Source organism: Schistocerca cancellata, chromosome 8, assembly GCF_023864275.1.
Source record: "Schistocerca cancellata isolate TAMUIC-IGC-003103 chromosome 8, iqSchCanc2.1, whole genome shotgun sequence".
Lineage (NCBI taxonomy): Eukaryota > Metazoa > Arthropoda > Insecta > Orthoptera > Acrididae > Schistocerca > Schistocerca cancellata.
The window spans coordinates 464,847,126-464,869,505 of NC_064633.1; the positions used below are offsets into that span (position 1 = coordinate 464,847,126).

The following is a 22,380-nucleotide window of genomic DNA, read 5'->3' on the forward strand; positions in this document are numbered from 1 at the left end:
TTCGCCGAGGTCGGCTTCTACCAGTTTTTCCATTCGTCTGTAAAGAATTCGCGTTAGTATTTTGCAGCTGTGACTTATGAAACTGATAGTTCGGTAATTTTCACATCTGTCAACACCTGCTTTCTTTGGGATTGGAATTATTATATTTTTCTTGAAGTCTGAGGGTATTTGGCCTGTCTCATACATCTTGCTCACCAGATGGTAGAGTTTTGTCAGGACTGGCTCTCCCAAGGCCGTCAGTAGTTCCAATGGAATGTTGTCTACTCCCGGGGTCTTGTTTCGACTCAGGTCTTTCAGTGCTCTGTCAAACTCTTCACGCAGTATCATATCTCCCATTTCATCTTCATATACATCCTCTTCCATTTCCACAATATTGTCCTCAAGTACATCGCCCTTGTATAGACCCTCTATATACTCCTCCCACCTTTCTGCTTTCCCTTCTTTGCTTAGAACTGGGTTTCCATCTGAGCTCTTGATATTCATACAAGTGGCTCTCTTTTCTCCAAAGGTCTCTTTAATTTTCCTGTAGGCAGTACTTATCTTACCCCTAGTGAGATAAGCCTCTACATCCTTAATTTGTCCTCTATCCATCCCTGCTTAGCCATTTTGCACTTCCTGTCGATCTCATTTTTGAGACGTTTGTATTCCTTTTTGCCTGCTTCATTTACTGCGTTTTTATATTTTCTCCTTTCATCAATTAAATTCAATATTTCTTCTGTTACCCAAGGATTTCTACTAGCCCTCGTCTGTTTACCTACTTGATCCTCTGCTGCCTTCACTACTTCATCCTTCAGAGCTACCCCTTCTTCTTCTACTGTATTTCTTTCCCCCATTCCTGTCAATTGTTCCCTTATGCTCTCCCTGAAACTCTGCACAACCTCTGGTTTAGTCAGTTTATCCAGGTCCCATCTCCTTAAATTCCCACCTTTTTGCAGTTGCTTCAGTTTTAATCTACAGTTCATAACCAATAGATTGTGGTCAGAGTCCACATCTGCCCCTGGAAATGTCTTAAAATTTAAAACCTGGTTCCTAAATCTCTGTCTTACCATTATATAATCTATCTGATACCTTCTAGTATCTCCAGGATTCTTCCATGTATACAACCTTCTTTTATGATTCTTGAACCAAGTGTTAGCTATGATTAAATTATGTTGTTGTTGTTGTGGTCTTCAGTCCTGAGACTGGTTTGATGCAGCTCTCCATGCTACTCTATCCTGTGCAAGCTTCTTCATCTCCCAGTACCTACTGCAACCTACATCCTTCTGAATCTGCTTAGTGTATTCATCTCTTGGTCTCCCCCTACGATTTTTACCCTCCACGCTGCCCTCCAGTACTAAATTGGTGATCCCTTGATGCCTCAGAACATGTCCTACCAACCGATCCCTTCTTCTGGTCAAGTTGTGCCACAAACTTCCACAAACTTCTCTTCTCCCCAATCCTATTCAATACTTCCTCATTAGTTACGTGATCTACCCATCTAATCTTCAGCATTCTTCTGTAGCACCACATTTCGAGAGCTTCTATTCTCTTCTTGTCCAAACTATTTACTGTCCATGTTTCACTTCCATACATGGCTACACTCCATACAAATACTTTCAGAAATGACTTCCTGACACTTAAATCTATACTCGATGTTAACAAATTTCTCTTCTTCAGAAACGCTTTCCTTGCCATTGCCAGTCTACATTTAATATCCTCTCTACTTCAACCATCATCCGTTATTTTGCTCCCCAAATAGCAAAACTCCTTTACTACGTTAAGTGTCTCATTTTCTAATCTAATTCCCTCAGCATCACCCGACTTAATTCGACTACATTCCATTATCCTCGTTTTGCTTTTGTTGATGTTCATCTTATATCCTCCTTTCAAGACACCATCCATTCCGTTCAACTGCTCTTCCAAGTCCTTTGCTGTCTCTGACAGAATTACAATGTCATCGGCGAACCTCAAAGTTTTTATTTCTTCTCCATGGATTTTAATACCTACTCCAAATTTTTCTTTTGTTTCCTTTACTGCTTGCTCAATATACAGATTGAATAACATCGGGGAGAGGCTACAACCCTGTCTTACTCCCTTCCCAACCACTGTTTCCCTTTCATGTCCCTCGAATCTTATAACTGCCATCTGGTTTCTGTACAAATTGTATATAGCCTTTCGCTCCCTGTATTTTACCCCTGCCACCTTTAGAATTTGAAAGAGAGTATTCCAGTCAACATTGTCAAAAGCTTTCTCTAAGTCTACAAATGCTAGAAACGTAGGTTTGCCTTTCCTTAATCTTTCTTCTAAGATTAGTCGTAAGGTCAGTATTGCCTCACGTGTTCCAGTATTTCTACGGAATCCAAACTGATGTTCCCCGAGGTCGGCTTCTACTAGTTTTTCCATTCGTCTGTAAAGAATTCGTGTTAGTACTTTGCAGCTGTGGCTTATTAAACTGATTGTCCGGTAATTTTCACATCTGTCAACACCTGCTTTCTTTGGGATTGGAATTATTATATTCTTCCTGAAGTCTGAGGGTATTTCGCCTGTTTCATACATCTTGCTCACCAGATGGTAGAGTTTTGTCAGGACTGGCTCTCCCAAGGCCGTCAGTAGTTCCAATGGAATGTTGTCTACTCCGGGGGCCTTGTTTCGACTCAGGTCTTTCAGTGCTCTGTCAAACTCTTCACGCAGTATCGTATCTCCCATTTCATCTTCATCTACATCCTCTTCCATTTCCATAATATTGTCCTCAAGTGCATCGCCCTTGTATAGACCCTCTATATACTCCTTCCACCTTTCTGCTTTCCCTTCTTTGCTTAGAACTGGGTTTCCATCTGAGCTCTTGATGTTCATACAAGTGGTTCTCTTATCTCCAAAGGTCTCTTTAATTTTCCTGTAGGCAGTATCTATCTTACCCCTAGTGAGATAAGCCTCTACATCCTTACATTTGTCCTCTAGCCATTAAGTTATGCTCTGAGCAAAATTCTACCCGATGGCTTCCTCTTTCATTTCTCTCCCCCAATCCATATTCACCCACTATGTTTCCTTCTCTACCTTTTCCTACTCTCGAATTCCAGTCACCCATGACTATTAAATTTTCGTCTCCTTTCACTACCCGAATAATTTCTTTTATCTCATCATACATTTCATCAATTTCTTCATCATCTGCAGAGCTAGTTGGCATATAAACTTGTACTACTGTAGTAGGCGTGGGCTTCGTGTCTATCTTGGCCACAATAATGCGTTCACTATGCTGTTTGTAGTAGCTTACCCGCACTCCTATTTTTTTTTTTTTTCATTATTAAACCTACTCCTGCATTACCCCTATTTGATTTTGTATTTATAACCCTGTATTCACCTGACCAAAAGTCTTGTTCCTCCTGCCACCGAACTTCACTAATTCCCACCATATCTAACTTCAACTTATCCATTTCCCTTTTTAAATTTTCTAACCTACCTGCCCGATTAAGGGATCTGACATTCCACTCTCCGATCCGTAGAACACCAGTTTTCTTTCTCCTGATAACGACGTCCTCTTGAGTAGTCCCTGCCCGGAGATCCAAATGGGGGACTATTTTACCTCCGGAATATTTTACCCAAGAGGATGCCATCATCATTTAACCATACAGTAATGCTTGCATGCCCTCGGGAAAAATTACGGCTGTAGTTTCCCCTTACTTTCAGCCGTTCACAGTACCAGCACAGCAAGGCCGTTTTGGTTAGTGTTGCAAGGCCAGATCAGTCAATCATCCAGACTGTTGCCCCTGCAACTACTGAAAAGGCTGCTGCCCCTCTTCAGGAACCACACGTTTGTCTGGCCTCTCAACAGATACCCCTCCGTTGTGGTTGCACCTACGGTACGGCCATCTGTATCGCTGAGGCACGCAAGCCTCCCCACCAACGGCAAGGTCCATGGTTTGTGGGGGTAGGGAGATATGGCTAATGTTCATTATAACATCATAGAAAACCACAGTGGATACCTATCTGGTACAATGCTGATCAATGTACAGGTAGGAATAATTCTCAAGCTTCAATAATTCAAATGTGCTCACTCTTCACCGCATCTCCGAAATGATATGACATACTGGAAAGGATGCTGACAGTCAGTTGAGCACTAGTAATGTTGATTCATCCCTTGGTTACCATTGTAGTTGAAGAATCGTCTCTAATTTGCTGCCGAGGTTTAACTGCATATGCTATACGTACACACACACACACACACACACACACACACACACACAGGTATGTTCATATGTTAAACAGGCATGAGAGTATGAGAATGTAACAAATCTTACATCAAGATCACCGGAAGATGGTGGCTCATCCTCAATAGCGCCGTCTGTGCTGCCCTGTGCATGTACAGGTGCTACTGGAGGGAGGATGGGTGCTGGAGTAGTCAGTGGTGGAGCAACTGGGCCAGGGCCAGTTGACCATGCTGATGATGACCATACAGAGCCAATACAAAGTGAGTTACTTGGTCCCCACGGTGAATATGACTGATCTGTTTTGTTCTTTGCTGTCACAGAAACATCAGAAAACAGAGAATCATTGTGGCTTTCCAATGGCTGTGGTGGTGTATAAAGTGGCTTCCATAATGCATCCATCATCGGCCAAGAGTCTGCTGCAACAACAAAAAAATACAATAATGAAAGTAGAGTAGTAGTATGTGATATCAGCCAACACAAACATTCACATGTGCCCATCCCCAGCAATATCACCCTTTTAGTGCAGGGGAATGATTAAGTTTTAAAACATATTTCTTGCAAACACAAGCAAAGGGGGACTTACCCATGCCAGCAGCGGTTTCATGGTTTCCTAAAGCTTATTAGTCTATAGAGATGGTAGAAATGTCATCAGATTTGTCAGCCTACTGTGCAGATGTGAACAAATAATAAGTAGAGATTTTATTAACTGTTCAGATGTGCATGTTTTCACACTTGTATCATTGACCACCACATCAATGTGCTAAACTTCTTACTGGCTTCTTCACTATAGTTTTAAATTATGCCAAAAACATGGATGGCTGCTACACTTTACACGCCTTTCTTGCTTAATAATATGGTAGACAAGTTATCACTTTCATTTCCCAGATATTCATCATATCTAATCCTGACTCCAGACACTGGCTTTCACCACAGTTAGCAGCTGATGACGGCAATATACATGATGTGCTAGGTTTTCAGATGGCCTTCCCACAATTTGTGCAACTTACTTAGTCCTTATAAGGCATAACAATGTGTCTGAATATTGGCATCAGAACATTTAAAGAGTACAGTATGTTGGGATACACTTTTAAACAGCTACACTCTGCCATGATGTATCTGTAGGGGAACAATGATTTTGTTGAAGGTGAACACATGAGTGATTGTCTTCTGCAGTTAACCATTACCTTTTTACAATATATTTTATATGTCAGTCACTCTATTACCTGCTTATTCTTCATTTAATTCACCAGTGCTGTAAGTTTGTTGCCGTATTTACCTGATTATAAGATGATTCCCTTTTTAAAGAGGTGCTGTGAGAAAATTTTATTTTTAACATATTCTAACCAATCAAAATTACAAACTGTTTCACTGCTATAAAGGATATGTCTAAAAAAACCTATTCTAAACTTATGCCTTTTATTGATTGTCTATATTTTGACATTACAGGGAGAAATAAACAAAAAGAAATGGTTTGCATTAATTTTTGTCTTCACTTCCTTCTTTGTGTACTATCTAAACCAGTTTTCTGTGTTACTACAATTTTTAATCATCATATTCATCACCACCAATGGTGTCATTATCTGGGATGATTGTTTCCCCTAACCAATGAGAGGTGAGAAATGGGGCAGTGTATTCCTGTATACAAGCAGCAATGAAAATTATAAAGTTGGTTGTCACAATGGTTACGGTGGGACCTCACAGAAATTATTGCAAGTGAAATGAGCAGAAATGAAATTTATAATCTCGGCTGTCTCAAATATTTTACTGTTTCTTCCAAATATGTTGCGATGTCCAACATCGTGGTTACAATGGGACAGGAGAATGTAGCTGTTTATTCTGAATACACAGAGGATTTCGTGTCTGTGCGTAGAACCAGCAGCTGACACACCCCCTTCCATTCCTGTCATATTTCCTGGTGACCATTGGCAACATTGCTGAATGAAACACATTAGTATCTCACTGGTCCCTATCAAGACTTCTACAGCTTTCTGCAGGAATGTATACTACTGTACAGTATTTGTCCAACTTTAAAGTCAATTCAGTTCCTACTACAAACGAGAAGGCAGGTTACAGAAAAAAGATTTAGTTGTGATCTTTTTTTCATCATCTGTATGAAAATAGTTACTTTTTTTTTTTTACTAATGTACGATACTAGCAAAACTGGCAATACTTCGCAACTGGTAAATATTGATGTGAATTTGATATATATCCTTATCTCCTTCTGCCCGTCTCCTCCTCCTCCCCCCTCTCTCTATCTCCCTTCCTCTCCTGCCTCTCTCTGTCCAATCTTTGATTGGGAATTGAAGTTGCTTAAAATTAATGCGAAAATCAGTTCGGATCACTGGTATACAGGGCATGAGAGATCTCTCCTGCTGCTGGATCTGTGAGTGTGAGGATATTGCCTTCAATAGAAGTATTTCGCATAGTTTCAATCAGCAAACAGGTGATATTACAAAGTTATAGACAATTCAAATAGTAAGCCAATAAGCTATACATAAATATTTCTGTTTTCTGTTAAACCAACTGTTAGGAAGAAAACAAACCAGCACAGAGCTAAAGTAGAAACGATATATTTGGGAGAAACAATTTGTGTAATGTTTTAAATACCCTGTTATTGGAGGTAAAACTGACTATGAGAAAGAAAACAAAACCACACATTTTCAGAGCAAACCATGGCACAGCATTTTCTTTCTCGCAGTCAGTTTTAACAGAAAATCTGTACACAATTGTTTACAACAATATTTTGCCTATATCCTTCTGAATATTTATCACAGTACGGTACCGTGTATGACACTTATATAGTAATAAATTAAATATATGAAAAATAGTATGTAGGCCATAGTATGTCTATCTTAATATTTATTAGGGTATCATATAAAAATTTGAAGTAAATTGGTCAAGAGCTTTTCTTTTTGCTAATGAGAGAGAGAGAGAGAGAGAGAGAGAGAGAGAGAGAGAGAGAGAGAGAGAGAGAGTGGGGGGGGGAGAGGGAGAGGGAGGGAGAGAGAGAGAGAGGGGGGGGGGGGAGAGAGAGAGAGAGAGAGAGAGAGAGAGAGAGAGAGACTGAAAAGATATGTATCCCATGTCCACTGAACATTTATTATAAAATTGTATAAAAATTTTAAGTAAGTAAGTACTTTCGAGATTCTTGCTAACAATTTTTCTTTTTTACAGAGTATACAGATATTTGTACACCACATATATTTAAAAACAATGTGTAGCCCATGTCCATCCAATATTTGTGAAAGTATCATGTCCAAATCTGAAGTAAATTGGTCAAGAACTATTCGAGAATTTTAGTAACAACATTAAACCACCATTTGTTTTAACATAGTAGTATAGGTATCTTGGTAAAATCAATGTTACATTTTCATTAATAGAGCTAATTAACAAGTATTATTACTTCTGTGACAACTTTCTTCAATCAATTCAGAAGAATAATTAACAATAATTCATTGTTAAAAAATTCCAAATTCTTCAAAACATATCTTCATGTGACCTCAACCATCAAAGCTTCATCTATAAATGTAAGACTACCCCTATACTAACCTGTTACCCAACATAAAAAAGTTGATCTCAACAGTAGTAATTTAATCGGTCAGAGTAAGACCACCCTGTATATTTCAAATGACAAATATGGGGAAAAAAAACCTTGTCTTATAATCGGGTAAATATGGTACTTCTTCATTAAATTAGAAAGAGGCTGAATGGTTGACCAGTACTTACTTTCAAGAGGCAAAATTCCAAATACCCCCATTTTGTCCCCTCAGAACTCCCATGTTCTTTCCTTAACAAGGAAGAAGAATTGTTTATAGATCTTTTTCTATTATATCCCTGCAAATTACAATGCATTTTCTAAAATTTAAGGTGTTGTGCAGTTCCATCACAACTATATAGTCTATTTGCTGTTTTTCTTTCTGTAGCAGTGTAATTAGGTACGTTGTGGTAATTTCTACAAGTAAAATTCTATTTCGTAGGTGTTTCACGAATTCCAGGTTTCTTGCTGCCCTTGCACCATTCTTTCTAAATAAAAAAGTGCAAGCTTTTTTAATGTACACCTCCTTTCTTTAATATGAAAAACACATTCTGACAATCATTCTGTGCTCTGTCACTACTATCTCACTTTATTTTAACTAGTGTGTACCCAGGAGAGCTGAACTTGTGACTTTTCTTGTTGGATTAAGTGTTAGCCCACTTGAATTGCTGGTAATATTTTTACTTGATATTGTAGGACGTATAACTGTCCCAAAAGCAACTAGGGAAATACATTTCAACTCAGGAAGAATCAGGCATACCTAGGGTGTGGCATGTTCACTACAGGTTTTCCCCTTCCAGTTGTTTTACATTAATAGCCATCAACCACATCAGCACAGGTCATCAGACATTGCCATTTCTCCCTTTTTAAAAACAATAAATCAATAAATACATAAATTTCTATCATCCTCATAATTTAGGCAGTTCAGACAAGACCACCATTCCTGTGACATACAACATTGTATAAGTGTTCTGTTGCTGGAGTTTGCAAAAATAGTGGACTGGAGGCACACACAAATTCTCAACTCAGGATCCCCTGTTTTGCCAAACCCAAACTCTACCATCAATGGCTGAGCGCTCCCTGTGGTGCTTGCCATGTGCAGCCTAAATAATGCTACAGATGCTGCGACCATTGCCACTCCATTCATTTAGCTCTTTGGCACACTGATCACCTTGAGGTTGGGGCTATTCCCTGACCGCCCTCCCCCTTTTCAAAGAGATGCCTGTATGATGCAGTCAATACAAAATCTGCAGTACATGAAACATGCAATGTTTTACCACTCTGAAACTTGCGAAAGGTATGTTAAATAACACGGCAGTCCTGGCAAACTCCACGCTTTGTTACAATGAATTCACCAAATCCAGTGGCATTTGCCATCGTCAGCAAACTTGATGGACTGGTACATCTAAGGCACATATTACAACGTGCTCAAATTCCATGCTGTTTCTTTTCCCACAAATTTTACATGAGCTGATCTTAACTTAAGAGTGGTGGGTAGTTGATGATATGCTTATCATTTTAAATAAGGAAAGCTAATGATGATATGGTAGGTAAAGACTAATCTTAGCTTCATAATTATGTCTAATACAAACATCCCAATGACAATTTCTTCTTCTCTGCACAATATGACTAAATCAGTGGGTTTCTAGCTGATTTAAAATTTTGCATTTATGTCTTATATACTTCAATTACACAATGGTGACATACTTCATTATGATCTGTAATGTAACACTACAGACTGGTTTAGGGTAAGACCTTTCTTTATATTACAAGTTAGTTAACTCTGCCACTGTAACAACCCAGCCTGAAAGGTGAAGATAGCAAATCATATTTCTTTTCAGTTATTTCTAAGCAATCACATTACATAAATTTTTTGTTGTGGCATAAAGGTTACTTCATTTAAAATATTGTCTTGCAACACTTCTATACTAACCACTCATAACAGGTGATTTTGGAGAAGCTTCCTCTGAGATGCCATCCTCAAACACTGCTGCTACAGTATTGTCTTGTTCCCATGAGCTGTCTGTATAAGGCAACCCACCAAGACTGTCATCACTCTGAAAGTATTGAAGACCACACAGTCAGCCTGATTCTGAGTGTCACAATGACAATTCACACAGAAAATTTCTGATTTCATTAGGAAAATTAAAGTAATGGTATCTGCTCAAGAGAAACAAAGTGTTATTAACCAATTATAAAATAAACAACTGAATGAAGCAATTCATTCAGGAAATAGATGAACTGCAGTGTGCCCAGGGCATGTTTAGTCTGCATATAATTTTTCATATTAGCCTATAAATGGTAAAGATTGCAACAGATGGAAGTTTCCACTATGTCTCATTTATATCGATCACATTTGCATTATAATACACTTTGGTTTCATTGTGTACTGTGTTGGCAAAAGAAAAAAAAAATCCTTTGGCTTTCTTACCTGCTGTGCTTGGTCAGTAAAAGAGTCTAAGAATGGGACTGATTTTTCCTGATTAGGGTGCTGTGACACTGCCTGGAATTCCTTATTACCATCCCATGTGCAAGAGCGTGGTTTTGAGCCAACTGGTCCTGAAAAAATTACACAGGGAATAGATCTTCTTAGCCATCCAGTTCAAATTAAAGGAAAAATATAGAACATAATTGGTACATAAAATTTTTTAAAACTAATGCATTCAGTTTTGCTTGAAGCTTCATTTGTTTGTTTTAAAGGGAAAATTAAAAGACAAATTTTACAGAGAATTAGAGAAAAACAGTCCTGTAACTGTTAGTGGTATGTGGTGATTTCTGATTTTGTTAAACTAATGCAATGTAAAGATAACAATGGAATATATTTGTTACCTTTGGTTAAATTCTCATCAATGGGCTGCAATCTACTAGAACCTTCCCTATCAATATACTTTTCCAATCAGTTTAAGCTACAACTGAAATTATTTTTATGATTTTATGTGATTTGTTAAATTTCAAACTCTCGCTCTATACTATAGCAGTATTTTCATGAACTGTCAACCATATAGCGTACAAATTGATATTAAAATTTTTGCTCTGGTACCACCAAAATTTAAAAAGCTACACGAAATCAACAAAAAAACATAAATACCATATGAGTGGGTTATGTTTGGAAGTACCAAGATGGAAACGTTGACAAATAGTTGTAAAATGCTCAGCATTAGACTGATAATGTGGATTAAACATAGTAGTCAAATTTCATTGGGCTTTGTTTAAAATGACAAAGATTTAACATAAGGAGCCTTTACATAAGAAAAAGACCTCTTTTAAGCTCTTGTACTGTTATTTTCTGTTGCTGCAGGTTGTGAAGTTAAAATTTTGAGAACCACATACTTCTTACCCCAGAAATGACTATCTGGCTATCACAAGTATAACTGAATTACCAAGTTTTATATGATGCCATATCACATCTCTCTGTTGATGGCGAGGCTGCTCGAAGGGCGAAGACCAACAGCCATGCTAAAATACGAAATATTGAAATTAAGGTTAGGTGTTGTACCCAGCTGACTATATGATCTGAACAACTGTACTATGAAAGTGAATAAATTTGTTCACCATCTATAATTTATCTTCATGTAACAAAACATTGATTTACGATATGAACTGCTCATGGAAAATTATTTAAAATTTGCTTTGTAGAATGTACAACTGAAGCTTCAATCAAAAACTGAATATGCTTAAATAGTATTATCTGTACTGTTTGTTACATTTCAGCATGAAAACAATGTCTTAAATAAGTTACTTCCTTTCCTACTAATTAAAATAGTTTATTTTGTAGAGAATGTGTGTCTTTTTATTCTTGATGTATGTAACATGTCATTATGACATTCATAGAGAATAAGAAAATTCTGTTACTACATTAGGAATTTTATGTTGTGAGACTTGATGCGTTTTCTTCAATCTGTCAGAGACAACTTTGGACAAAAGAGGATGCAACCAAAAAAAGAACTTTGGAGACATCAAGAATTCATTTCCAACTCCTGCTCATCACCCCATAAAGCAAATAATAAGAAACAAAATGCAGCAGATGCGTGGGCGTCCACATGTAGCTGATGCAAGGGCACCCATATAATGGTTTGTGGAGGGCATTAGACCTGGGGGTATGGAGTACTTTAGTATTTTTAATATTCTGAAAGACAAAAAATGTCTTGTAAGAAGCCATAAAAAAGTTCCTGTCCTGACCCTCCTAAAAAAACCTGCATATTACTGACTTTTAAATCACTTTCTTACCACACTACATGTTTTCCTTTTGCTGAGAGTTGGGGGGGGGGGGGGGGGGGGGGCAGTGGGGACACCCCCTTGCCCCAGGTGTGGGTCCCCTGAACAGAAGTGCTTCGATGTCCAGAATGTGTACAGCACCAAGGAAAGAAACTGACTACATAAGAAACACTATCAGAGGGAACAATGGGACAAAAATGTAATGGCTGGCAGCAACAGATGTAAGTAACCTAGCAAAACATTTGTTAATAAAATGACATCCAAGTGATATATATATAAAATTGATACATGAAAATTAAAAATAAACCAACAGAAGAAACTAAACACAATCACGGAGACAGACCATGCAAGAACAGAAAGATTATATTTTGCATTAATATCTCTTTATATAAAATGATCAAAATTTTAAGAAAGTTAATCAATGTAATAATGCTCATTCCACTTCCTTCTTCGTTATTAGACTCACCTAAACTGGAACCGCTGCCAGAACTGCTGCTTGTGATGCCTCCTGCTTCTGGATTAACTTGAGCCTCACAAACTGGTGGTGAGCCTTTTCTGTCTTCAGGTGATGCTGTGGGTGAACTAACAGCTGCTTCATTCTGCTTCCTCGGTGCTACGATGCTTGAGTACAGAGGACTCTCATTGCGTGCCACAACATCACTAAATGTGGCTTTGCTTTCTCCCCAACAGGCAGCTGGTGCAGGGACAGGTACAGGTGAAGGTACTGGTAAGGGCTGAACTTGTGGCTGCTGTCTCTGCTGGGGCTGTGATTGTGGTTGTGGTTGTGGTTGTGGCTGCGGCTGTGGCTGCGGCTGCGATTGCAGCTGTGGCTGTGGCTGTGTCTGTGGTGGTGATGGTGGCTGTATTGGAGGTGATTTCTGGCTTACATTAGGTTGCGTCACAGCTGCTGGTGGAGACAGAGGACAACATACTGTTGTTGTGCTTGATGATGGCACAGTGTTGGTTGGAGACAGCGTAGTTGGTGACACAACTGTGCATGACAAAAAAGAAAGACACAAATAAAAATTACCGAGTATCACTGACACATCACAATTAAAATAATAAATAATTTTTCACCCTCCCTCCCCACTTAAAGATTTGTCATGAAACACAAATCAATATTCACAAATATCACATGAATAAATTTAAAAAAAGGACAATTGACAGAGAAGCTAACAATGAATAGCTTCCAGAAAGCAAGCTATCTCCATCTTTGGATCTTTCATTATTACACATTAAATAAATAAGGCACCCATAAATCAGTTAAGCCAGTAGAACAGCTGTGTCTTTTCCTTTGCACAGTGCTCTGCTGACTCAGCCACGAAAAAATTACATTTGTCACTTCCAATTCCACATATTTCTCATTAGTGTTCCACTCCATTCTAGTTCAATATGGATTTGTTCAAGCAGAGTCCAAAAGAATCACATGCATGCACACTGCAAAAATAGCATTCGAGCTGTGACACTGATTACTACCGTTTGTTCCAGATTAACATAAGATGTTTGACAAGGATTTCTCAAAACTCATGAACAGTTGGCACTTGTTTGAAATACTCTAAGGTTTCAAACTGCTCCAAACAACAAGTCTCATTCATCCACATGGCTCCCCACTAGTCCCACACTTTCTTTAGCACCATGTCACCTGACATTATAAAGTTGCCATTGACAAGAGAAAGAGAGAGAGAGAGAGAGAGAGAGAGAGAGCAAATTGAGGAATAAATTACTGAAAAAATATCTTAAAACAATAATGTACACAGTCATCATGTTGCCATTCTTTACTGAGAAGGTACACCGGAACTAATTCATTCCACATTACAGTAAGATTTTGCAATTATGTCCCAAGTAACACGCAACGAATGAATAAGCTAACTAACTAGTTAGCTACGTAAAACTAGAATAATTTAAACATCGCTAGTAAAAAAATTGCATGGACAAAATTGACTTTACTTTATGTCACATCAATTTCCCATACATGAGGAGTGACAAGTTGTCATTTATAAGTGCATTTTTGCAGTCACTGAAGGAGAGAATCAAGCCACAATCTGAATGCAGTATACTTTGCATACTACAATGCAAAGAGGAAACAAATATTTCACCCATATTTCACAAATTTGCAACATTATGTTATCTGACTGACTCTAGATATTTTTGCACAACAAGCCTGATTGTTTCGGCTTACATTGCCATTTTCAAGTGCTCATCTAGCTGGAGTATTCAAACATATGGCATCCTGGGGCCAACTGTGAGCTTTCTGTTGTGAAATATTGTTATGTCTCACATGAGAGAGGGTTAAATAAAGTAAGTAAACCCCCTAAAAGTATCACATAAGCATTTTTACACTGTAGTTAATGCAGTTCTTATTGAATAATAACGGTCACACGACTGTTAGCATCCATAATGAAACTGTTCCTTATTAATTGTTCTGCTACTTCTGCACACAAACAATCAATGATGCTCAGTCAAGTGAAGTACTCCTCACAATATACGAGGGCAGTTCAATAAGTAATGCAACACATTTTTTTTCTGAAACAGGGGTTGTTTTATTCAGCATTGAAATACACCAGGTTATTCCCCAATCTTTTAGCTACACAACACTATTTTTCAACGTAATCTCCATTCAATGCTACGGCCTTACGCCACCTTGAAATGAGGGCCTGTATGCCTGCACGGTACCATTCCACTGGTCGATGTCGGAGCCAACGTCGTACTGCATCAATAACTTCTTCATCATCCGCATAGTGCCTCCCACGGATTGCGTCCTTCATTGGGCCAAACATATGGAAATCCGACGGTGCGAGATCAGGGCTGTAGGGTGCATGAGGAAGAACAGTCCACTGAAGTTTTGTGAGCTCCTCTCGGGTGCGAAGACTTGTGTGAGGTCTTGCGTTGTCATGAAGAAGGAGAAGTTCGTTCAGATTTTTGTGCCTACGAACACACTGAAGTTGTTTCTTCAATTTCTGAAGAGTAGCACAATACACTTCAGAGTTGATCGTTTGACCATGGGGAAGGACATCGAACAGAATAACCCCTTCAGCGTCCCAGAAGACTGTAACCATGACTTTACCGGCTGAGGGTATGGCTTTAAACTTTTTCTTGGTAGGGGAGTGGATGTGGCGCCACTCCATTGATTGCCGTTTTGTTTCAGGTTCGAAGTGATGAACCAATGTTTCATCGCCTGTAACAATCTTTGACAAGAAATTGTCACCCTCAGCCACATGACGAGCAAGCAATTCCGCACAGATGGTTCTCCTTTGCTCTTTATGGTGTTCGGTTAGACAACGAGGGACCCAGCGGGAACAAACCTTTGAATATCCCAACTGGTGAACAATTGTGACAGCACTACCAACAGAGATGTCAAGTTGAGCACTGAGTTGTTTGATGGTGATCCGTCGATCATCTCGAACGAGTGTGTTCGCACGCTCCGTCATTGCAGGAGTCACAGCTGTGCACGGCCGGCCCGCACGCAGGAGATCAGACAGTCTTGCTTGACCTTGCGGCGATGATGACACACGCTTTGCCCAACGACTCACCGTGCTTTTGTCCACTGCCAGATCACCGTAGACATTCTGCAAGCGCCTATGAATATCTGAGATGCCCTGGTTTTCCGCCAAAAGAAACTCGATCACTGCCCATTGTTTGCAACGCACATCCGTTACAGACGCCATTTTAACAGCTCCGTACAGCGCTGCCACCTGTCGGAAGTCAATGAAACTATACGAGACGAAGCGGGAATATTTGAAAATATTCCACAAGAAATTTCTGGTTTTTTCAACCAAAATTGGCCGAGAAAAAAAATGTGTTGCATTACTTATTGAACTGCCCTCGTACAACATAGACTGAGCCTTCATGCACCACAAAAATACCAAACTGTTTCAAGCCATGCATGCACAGATGAACCAGTTTACAAACTGTCAGTGCTGCTTGAACAAACCCCATGTTAACTGCTTGTTCCAGAAATGCAAAAAGGTGTTATGTTTCATTGTGTGTTTTTAATAAAATGTATCCATCAAGTTAGAGTGCCTGCATGTCTGCCTCCTTCAAACACACACAACACTCCGAGCGTCTTTTGTTTTCATTATCACTAGTGAACATTTATGTGAATTTAAGCTAGCTCAAAATTCAGTTCTGGCTAATATGATTCTATCAAGTGTGCAACCCCATACTCTATGGACTTTTCTGGGATAGGTCAATAGCTGTCAGTCTTGTCCTTTATGGTATGGTCTGTTATGTAATGCACCATAACCAGAAGTACTTTACTATTTACCAAAGGTTACTAGGATATTAAATCGTGTACTTTTAACCTCATGAGGGGTAAATGTTGAAGTTCCAACACTTCTCATTTCTTATGTATATTTTTTCTTCTTCCTGAATGTAAATACCTTGGGAGTAAAGGAGATCCTTACCAAACAGCAGAAACGTTGAGCCGTCAACAGGCACACACAAATGAGATAGAAAACTTGCTAGTTTTCACAATCCCCCCCCATGCACACACACACACACACACACACACACACACACACACACACACACACACCTATCCTCCTACACTATGCCGGCTGAACACCCAATGTCGGGACTGCATTTCGGCATGTGGGCTAGGGTGGGTTGGGGGATTGTGTCAGGTGGGAGGCTGGAAGAGGGGTCCTGCAAGCTGCTTGGAGGGAGGCAGCAGGTTTGCTGTCTAGGAGTGTGAGAGGTACGGGTGGCAGGTGCTTGGGCTAGGTATGTGATACATGGGTACTGGTGTCGATGTGGTACAGACACGATGAAGGTGCCACGGATTAGGGACAGGTGAGAGGACAGAACAAGGGAAACTGTTGGGTTGGGATGTGGGGGCACTAAATGAACAAAGGTTGAAGCCCTGCACTAGCCTCACACCTTGTACCCCTCCTTTCTCCTGTCATCCCCTTCCAACACACATTAACTTTGTCATGCACCGCATGCCTATGGCACCTGGTTCCAAGCACCTGCCTGTGCACCTGCCAACCCTCCTTCCTGCATCCCTAGCCAGCAAATCTGCTGCCTCAATCCACAGCACTTACACCCCCCACCCCCCAAGCTCCTGTTTCTCTATTTTGTGTCTGCCTATCAATGCCCCAAGGCTTCTGTTATTTGTTGGCAGGTCTTCTTTACTCCTGAAGTATTTACATTCTGCCAGAACTCGCCTACCATATTTTTCTCCGTTAACAAATAATTCTTATAAAAGACAATTAAATTTCAATTCAAACAAATGTAGGGTTACAATAATTTATGAATACATATGTAAGCTGTAAAAAAAACTGCAACAAACTACATGCATTTAAATAGACACAAGTCACAAAAATGTTGAGCATTTCTTGTATGGTAAAAAGCAAATGTTTATCTACATATTACAAATTCAGCTAACTTGCAAAACATGCAAACCTATCAAACTGTTACCAAAGTTTATTACCTACACCTATTCCTACACTCTGTGAGCCATTACGCAATGTATGTCACACCGTATGTAGTGTACCAAAGTTATCTTCCCATCCCCTTATTCCATTTGTGGATAAGGGTACTAATAATATTTATGGACAGTATGCAGCAGAAAACATTGTCAGAACCAGTCCACGTAAGCTCAAATTTACCTCATTTTAGGCTCATGACCATTATGTCAGATGTACAGCATGTGTTGTACATGTATTACGTCTGGTTTTTTTTTTTCCCCATATATGGGAAGAGTTGGAGTAAAGGATGTCAACCTGCCAGTAGATCCTGCTCAGTGGCCTCTGGTCCTGCAGACTGTGTAGACCACACCTAAAGTGGAAGGGTGTTTATTGGTTGCTCAAAAAAGTAGCTTAAGGAAATCATGTGAATGCCAAGGAAGTTGTCACATTTTTCACTGACAAAGTTTATTGTAATTGTAAAACTGACTGTGGGGGATCGAATTATGATTCATGGCATTTTTAAGTAACTAAACTACGTCACCTAACATCAACCTCTCTCTATAAAAATATGCCAAAGTGCAGAAACATATGAGCTTTGATGGCCAGTTAAGTGCCAGTCTGAAAGCAAAGGAATTAAAATTTAAGGAAATCCTTTGTGCACTCAATTGCTGCTGATGATTTATAATTGCAGAAAGTGCGCTGAAGTTTTGCCAAATGTTTTAATCAAACAGAAGGAAAATCATTTGACAATTTGTGTTACAGTGTAGGGATTGTTTTGAATAATCAAAATATTTTGGATAGTGTGATAATTAGTGATGATGAGACTGATAGAGGAAATAGAGAAGATCCAAAGAAAACTGCATATTTCATTACAGATTCTTTTAGTAAACACAACAGTGTCACAGAAATGATCAACCAACTCCAGTGGCAGACACTGCAAGAGAGGCATTCTGTATAATGGGGTGGTTTATTGTTAAAGTTCGGAGACCGTAGGTTCCTAGAAGAGTCAACAAATATATTGCTTCCTCCTGTGAGTATCTCGCGAAAAGACCACGAAGATGAAATCAGAGAGATCTGAGCCCACAGAGAGGCTTCCCGGAAATCATTCTTCTCATGTGACTTATTTGCGACTGAAACAGGATTGGGATTGGGGGGAGGGAGTGACAGTGATACACAAAGTGCCCTCCACCAAATACCACAAGGTGGATTGCACAGTAAAGAGTAGATGTAAAAGTTTATACTTCCACATAAAATCCAGAACCAAAAAGCAGAGTGGATCATTTGATGCATAAGGTGTGGTCCACGAGGAGTTGTATAACTGGACAAACAATAAACAGTTATTTTCACGGAAAGGTTCAAATTCAGGATTAGTATATACAGACAATATACAGACAATTCCATAATGGTGAGGTAAACTCTTAACCGAACACAAAGTGGAGATGTCACTGTAATAAGTAATACTAAAACAAAAAAAATACTTAAAAAGAATAAGTGCAATAAATCTGAGCAAAAATGTATCAAGGGCAACAAAAATAATTCTAAAACTTTTCTCAAGCCTTGATCTTGTGGAGCAAACTAGTTGCTCCATTCAAACACCTTTACGGTGAGCTGGGTAGAGAAGCGAAAGTGTAATAGCCACTTTGTATTTTCAGTATTATCACTTAAAACACAGGGCAAACCTTCACTCAAATTATGATTTGTCCTCTGATTAGTAAACTGGTATGTTATTCTTCCAAAAGTTGGATATAAATGTTTGTACATCACAGGCACTGTACAACTGGGGTCCCTCTCACTGCAGAAGGAAACTGTGTGTAAAAAGGTGGTGCTGTATCTAGAGACAAATTAACATGATTTCATTTCATCTCAGTGCCAGGCAACGGATGTTACTAATGACAACTTCTCCCCTCTCATTTTATCCATGCACTTCTCATCTTTACTTTAGGACTGACAGCGGCAATGAAAGTGTTAGGGTCTACAGCTGCATCAAATCCCCAAAGTTGCCAAATCTTTACCCCATACAACAGTTCCTGCTTGCATCCAGCTTGGTGCCTTGTGTTACTGCTGAATCCTGTGACTTTTTGTGTGTTCGTTTATACAGTTGTATAGTTATTCTTTTATTCATTGTTTCTGTTATTCATTATGTGGTACTGAATGATGTCAGTTGAAAGTTCGTCAAAAGTTATAAATGGAAAAGTTTAACGACACTCTCTTGTCAAGGAAATTTCCATACGAATGCAGTCAAGATAAATGGTGTGTGCGTTATGTGCCTGCTTTGAGAATGAAAAACGTAATGAAGGCCTGCTGCTCTCCATTACCAAAGGGATCAACAGAACTGCTGAAGCTTTGAATATAAACTGATTTGATGATTGGGAAGGAAATGTTCGACAAAGAAAAGGAACCTGAAGAACCATCAAAACTTAACACCCCTGCAGAAAAACATTGTCTGGATAAACGAATTACCAATATCAATTCATTTGCAGAGGATGCAATTTGTTGTCATGTTTGTAATTATTATTGCAGGAAGGAAAATCCAGCACTCAAGAAGTTATTGGTCACACTTAAAGAAGCAGGACTTTTTGTAGGCACCTGCATCTTGTCCACAGTTAGCACCCTTGGCTTTCACTATGGACTTTTCTGTGACTGTGACCTGTTGATGGAGAGGGAGGATGTATCTGCATGGCAATTCCAATCTTTTAAGGGACATATGTAGCACAAACATTGACAAAGTGATGTGACTTGATGAAATGTGAGTCAATTCTGGTCACGTTGTCAAGCAGGGCTGGACAGACGACACAGCAACAAACAGTCTCCTGCTTTCTGAATCAAAGAAAGCAGGAAATTATCATGAAGACATAAACCATGTTACATTTGCAAAGTGGTTCAAAGATTCACTAGAACCAAATCTTGGAAAACTGTCAACAATTGTTCTAGACAATGCTCCTTACCATTCAGTTGTTGTTTAAAGGCACCTACCATGACAAACTGAAAGGAGGAAATGATCGATTTGTTTCACATCATAACATTGATGCAAGTGATGACCTCAAAAAGATGGAAATTAAGGAAAAAATATTTCTCCATAAGATATTGTTCCCCCTATATGAAATCGACGAACTGTCAAAAGAACATGGACATACGGTTGTTAGGCTACAACCACTGTCACTTCAATAAAATAGAGTTAATATGGGCCCAAGTTAAAGGTTATGTTGCCAGGAATAATAATAAATTTACCCTATCTGCAGTTGAAGCATCCACAAAAGAAGCTGTCATGAATGTCACCATTGAAGACTGGAAGGAAATGTCAAAATTACGCAGAGCATCATGAAAAGAGCGTGGCAGAATGAAAATCTTTTGGAAAATTCAATGAGAGGAAATGTAAATTTTGTTAAATGACAACAATGACATTGCCAGTGGCAGAGACACCTCAAGAATCCATCATAGCGACTAGAGAGACATCAGTGGAGTTTTTCCATTATCCCCTTAGAAATGGAGCATAAGCAGCTCCAGCTACATGTTTGGTGTGTGCAGTTTACATCTATAAGTACTTACACAAGAAAATTACATCAAGTAAGTTTAGAAATTTTAATAAAAAGGCCTTAATCAACTAAGTCCAAAGGAAGCTCATATCAGGAATTCAGCAAATATTACAATATTACAATATCACTGCTGTAATAAAGAGGCCCTGTTATTTTTTATGCACTTGTTCTTTCTAAACAATAGAGACCGGCCTATTTAACATACATTTTCCAACCATGATAAACACACTTAATGTTACTTTTTGCTGTGTTAGAATTATGCAGGTGCACCAGAAAAACTAATAACAGTTTCATTACAAACCCATATCAATCTGTTTATTGTGTTAAAACTGTATGGGCACCCGATTAGTAACTGACACGTAAGCGGATCATTGTGCATCATATTTAATTCTAATTAGCCTATCTCACATTAGAGATCTTCGGCAGAGTTCTGGGTCCAAATATACAAAAATATGATGAATTCTTAACATTTCATTAGCATAATTTATTCACCTAACTTCTTTACGGTACGTAGCCGTCTGCCTTTTCCTACAGTGTTGGTATTCCTATCTGGAGCTGCCTCATAAAGTTGAAGTAGATGTGTCCTGTCGGCTCCTCAAGACCTACAAGTGATGCATTTCAGGATGTTTAAAGTCTTGAGGCATCATAATTTTAATTATGTAAGGTGTGGCAGCCACGTGAGCCTCTCATCAAAAGTGAGGTCCAGATATTTCACTTGTTTTCCTACAAGTGAGCATAGTAAACCCCAGTTTTAAAGAAGGCAAATGAAAAAGAGAGAGCAGGAGTGATTACAATCAACAAAAACAGTTTTCTCCTAAATGAATTTAAACCTGTGGTGTTAGAGCATTTCTCCAACCGCTTGCTTGATCGTCAAATGCAATTGCTGTTGCAAGGCTGGGGAACACACAAAAGATGGAGAAGACATCCACAAACAAGGAAGACAGTATAGAATGCTGGACTGTGGACAAAATACTGCTGATTGCAATGGTGAATGCCATGACACTAACAACATTCCCTTGAAGGGCACCATTCTCATGCTTAAAGGTCATTCCATGTCAGTTCAACCAGGGGCTCCAGCTCATAGTCTCAGATATGACTGAAATTCAGTACACTAATTCTACCATGTGTGAAACACTCGTGTACAAAGTATTAGTTTCCCCTGCCAATTAGTTCCAGAATTATGACTTGTGAAAGAAGGTGGCGTGACCCAGAAATTACAACCCACGTCTAGCAGTCTATCTTCAGATTCAACTTCAGGTCTTAATAACTTTGGAACTATTCTGCACAGTCCAGTGAATTTTTTACAACCCAGTAACATCCATTTAAAGAACACACTCCATGAATCGAAACACCAACAACATATTTCTGAAGAAAATAAAAATTCCAAAATGTGATTAAAGAAATGTAATACGTTAAAAGGTACTTATTGTAGGTGCCCTCTATGCCAAATATAATTCTCTCAAAAAGGGTATAAATTTTTTTGTGGTAAGCTTAATGTGGCCTAA

At 39.0% G+C, this 22,380-nt stretch overlaps 1 protein-coding gene across 5 annotated transcripts in view; it reads right to left on the reverse strand.

The window, feature by feature from the left end:
* LOC126095349 (transmembrane protein 131) overlaps positions 1 to 22,380 on the reverse strand; it is a 345,609-nt gene that overhangs the window by 11,728 nt on the left and 311,501 nt on the right. For 3 of the 5 annotated variants that reach the window (XM_049910154.1, XM_049910153.1, XM_049910156.1), the window contains exons 21-24: positions 12,401 to 12,925; positions 10,151 to 10,278; positions 9,653 to 9,776; positions 4,275 to 4,600 (exon numbers count right to left, since the gene is read on the reverse strand). In XM_049910154.1, coding sequence (XP_049766111.1) covers positions 4,275 to 4,600; positions 9,653 to 9,776; positions 10,151 to 10,278; positions 12,401 to 12,925 — 1,103 coding nt within the window. Of the gene's footprint in view, positions 1 to 4,274; positions 4,601 to 9,652; positions 9,777 to 10,150; positions 10,279 to 11,099; positions 11,176 to 12,400; positions 12,926 to 22,380 lie in introns of those variants that run through there. The other 2 variants (XM_049910155.1, XR_007521958.1) reach the window with 2 other exon arrangements.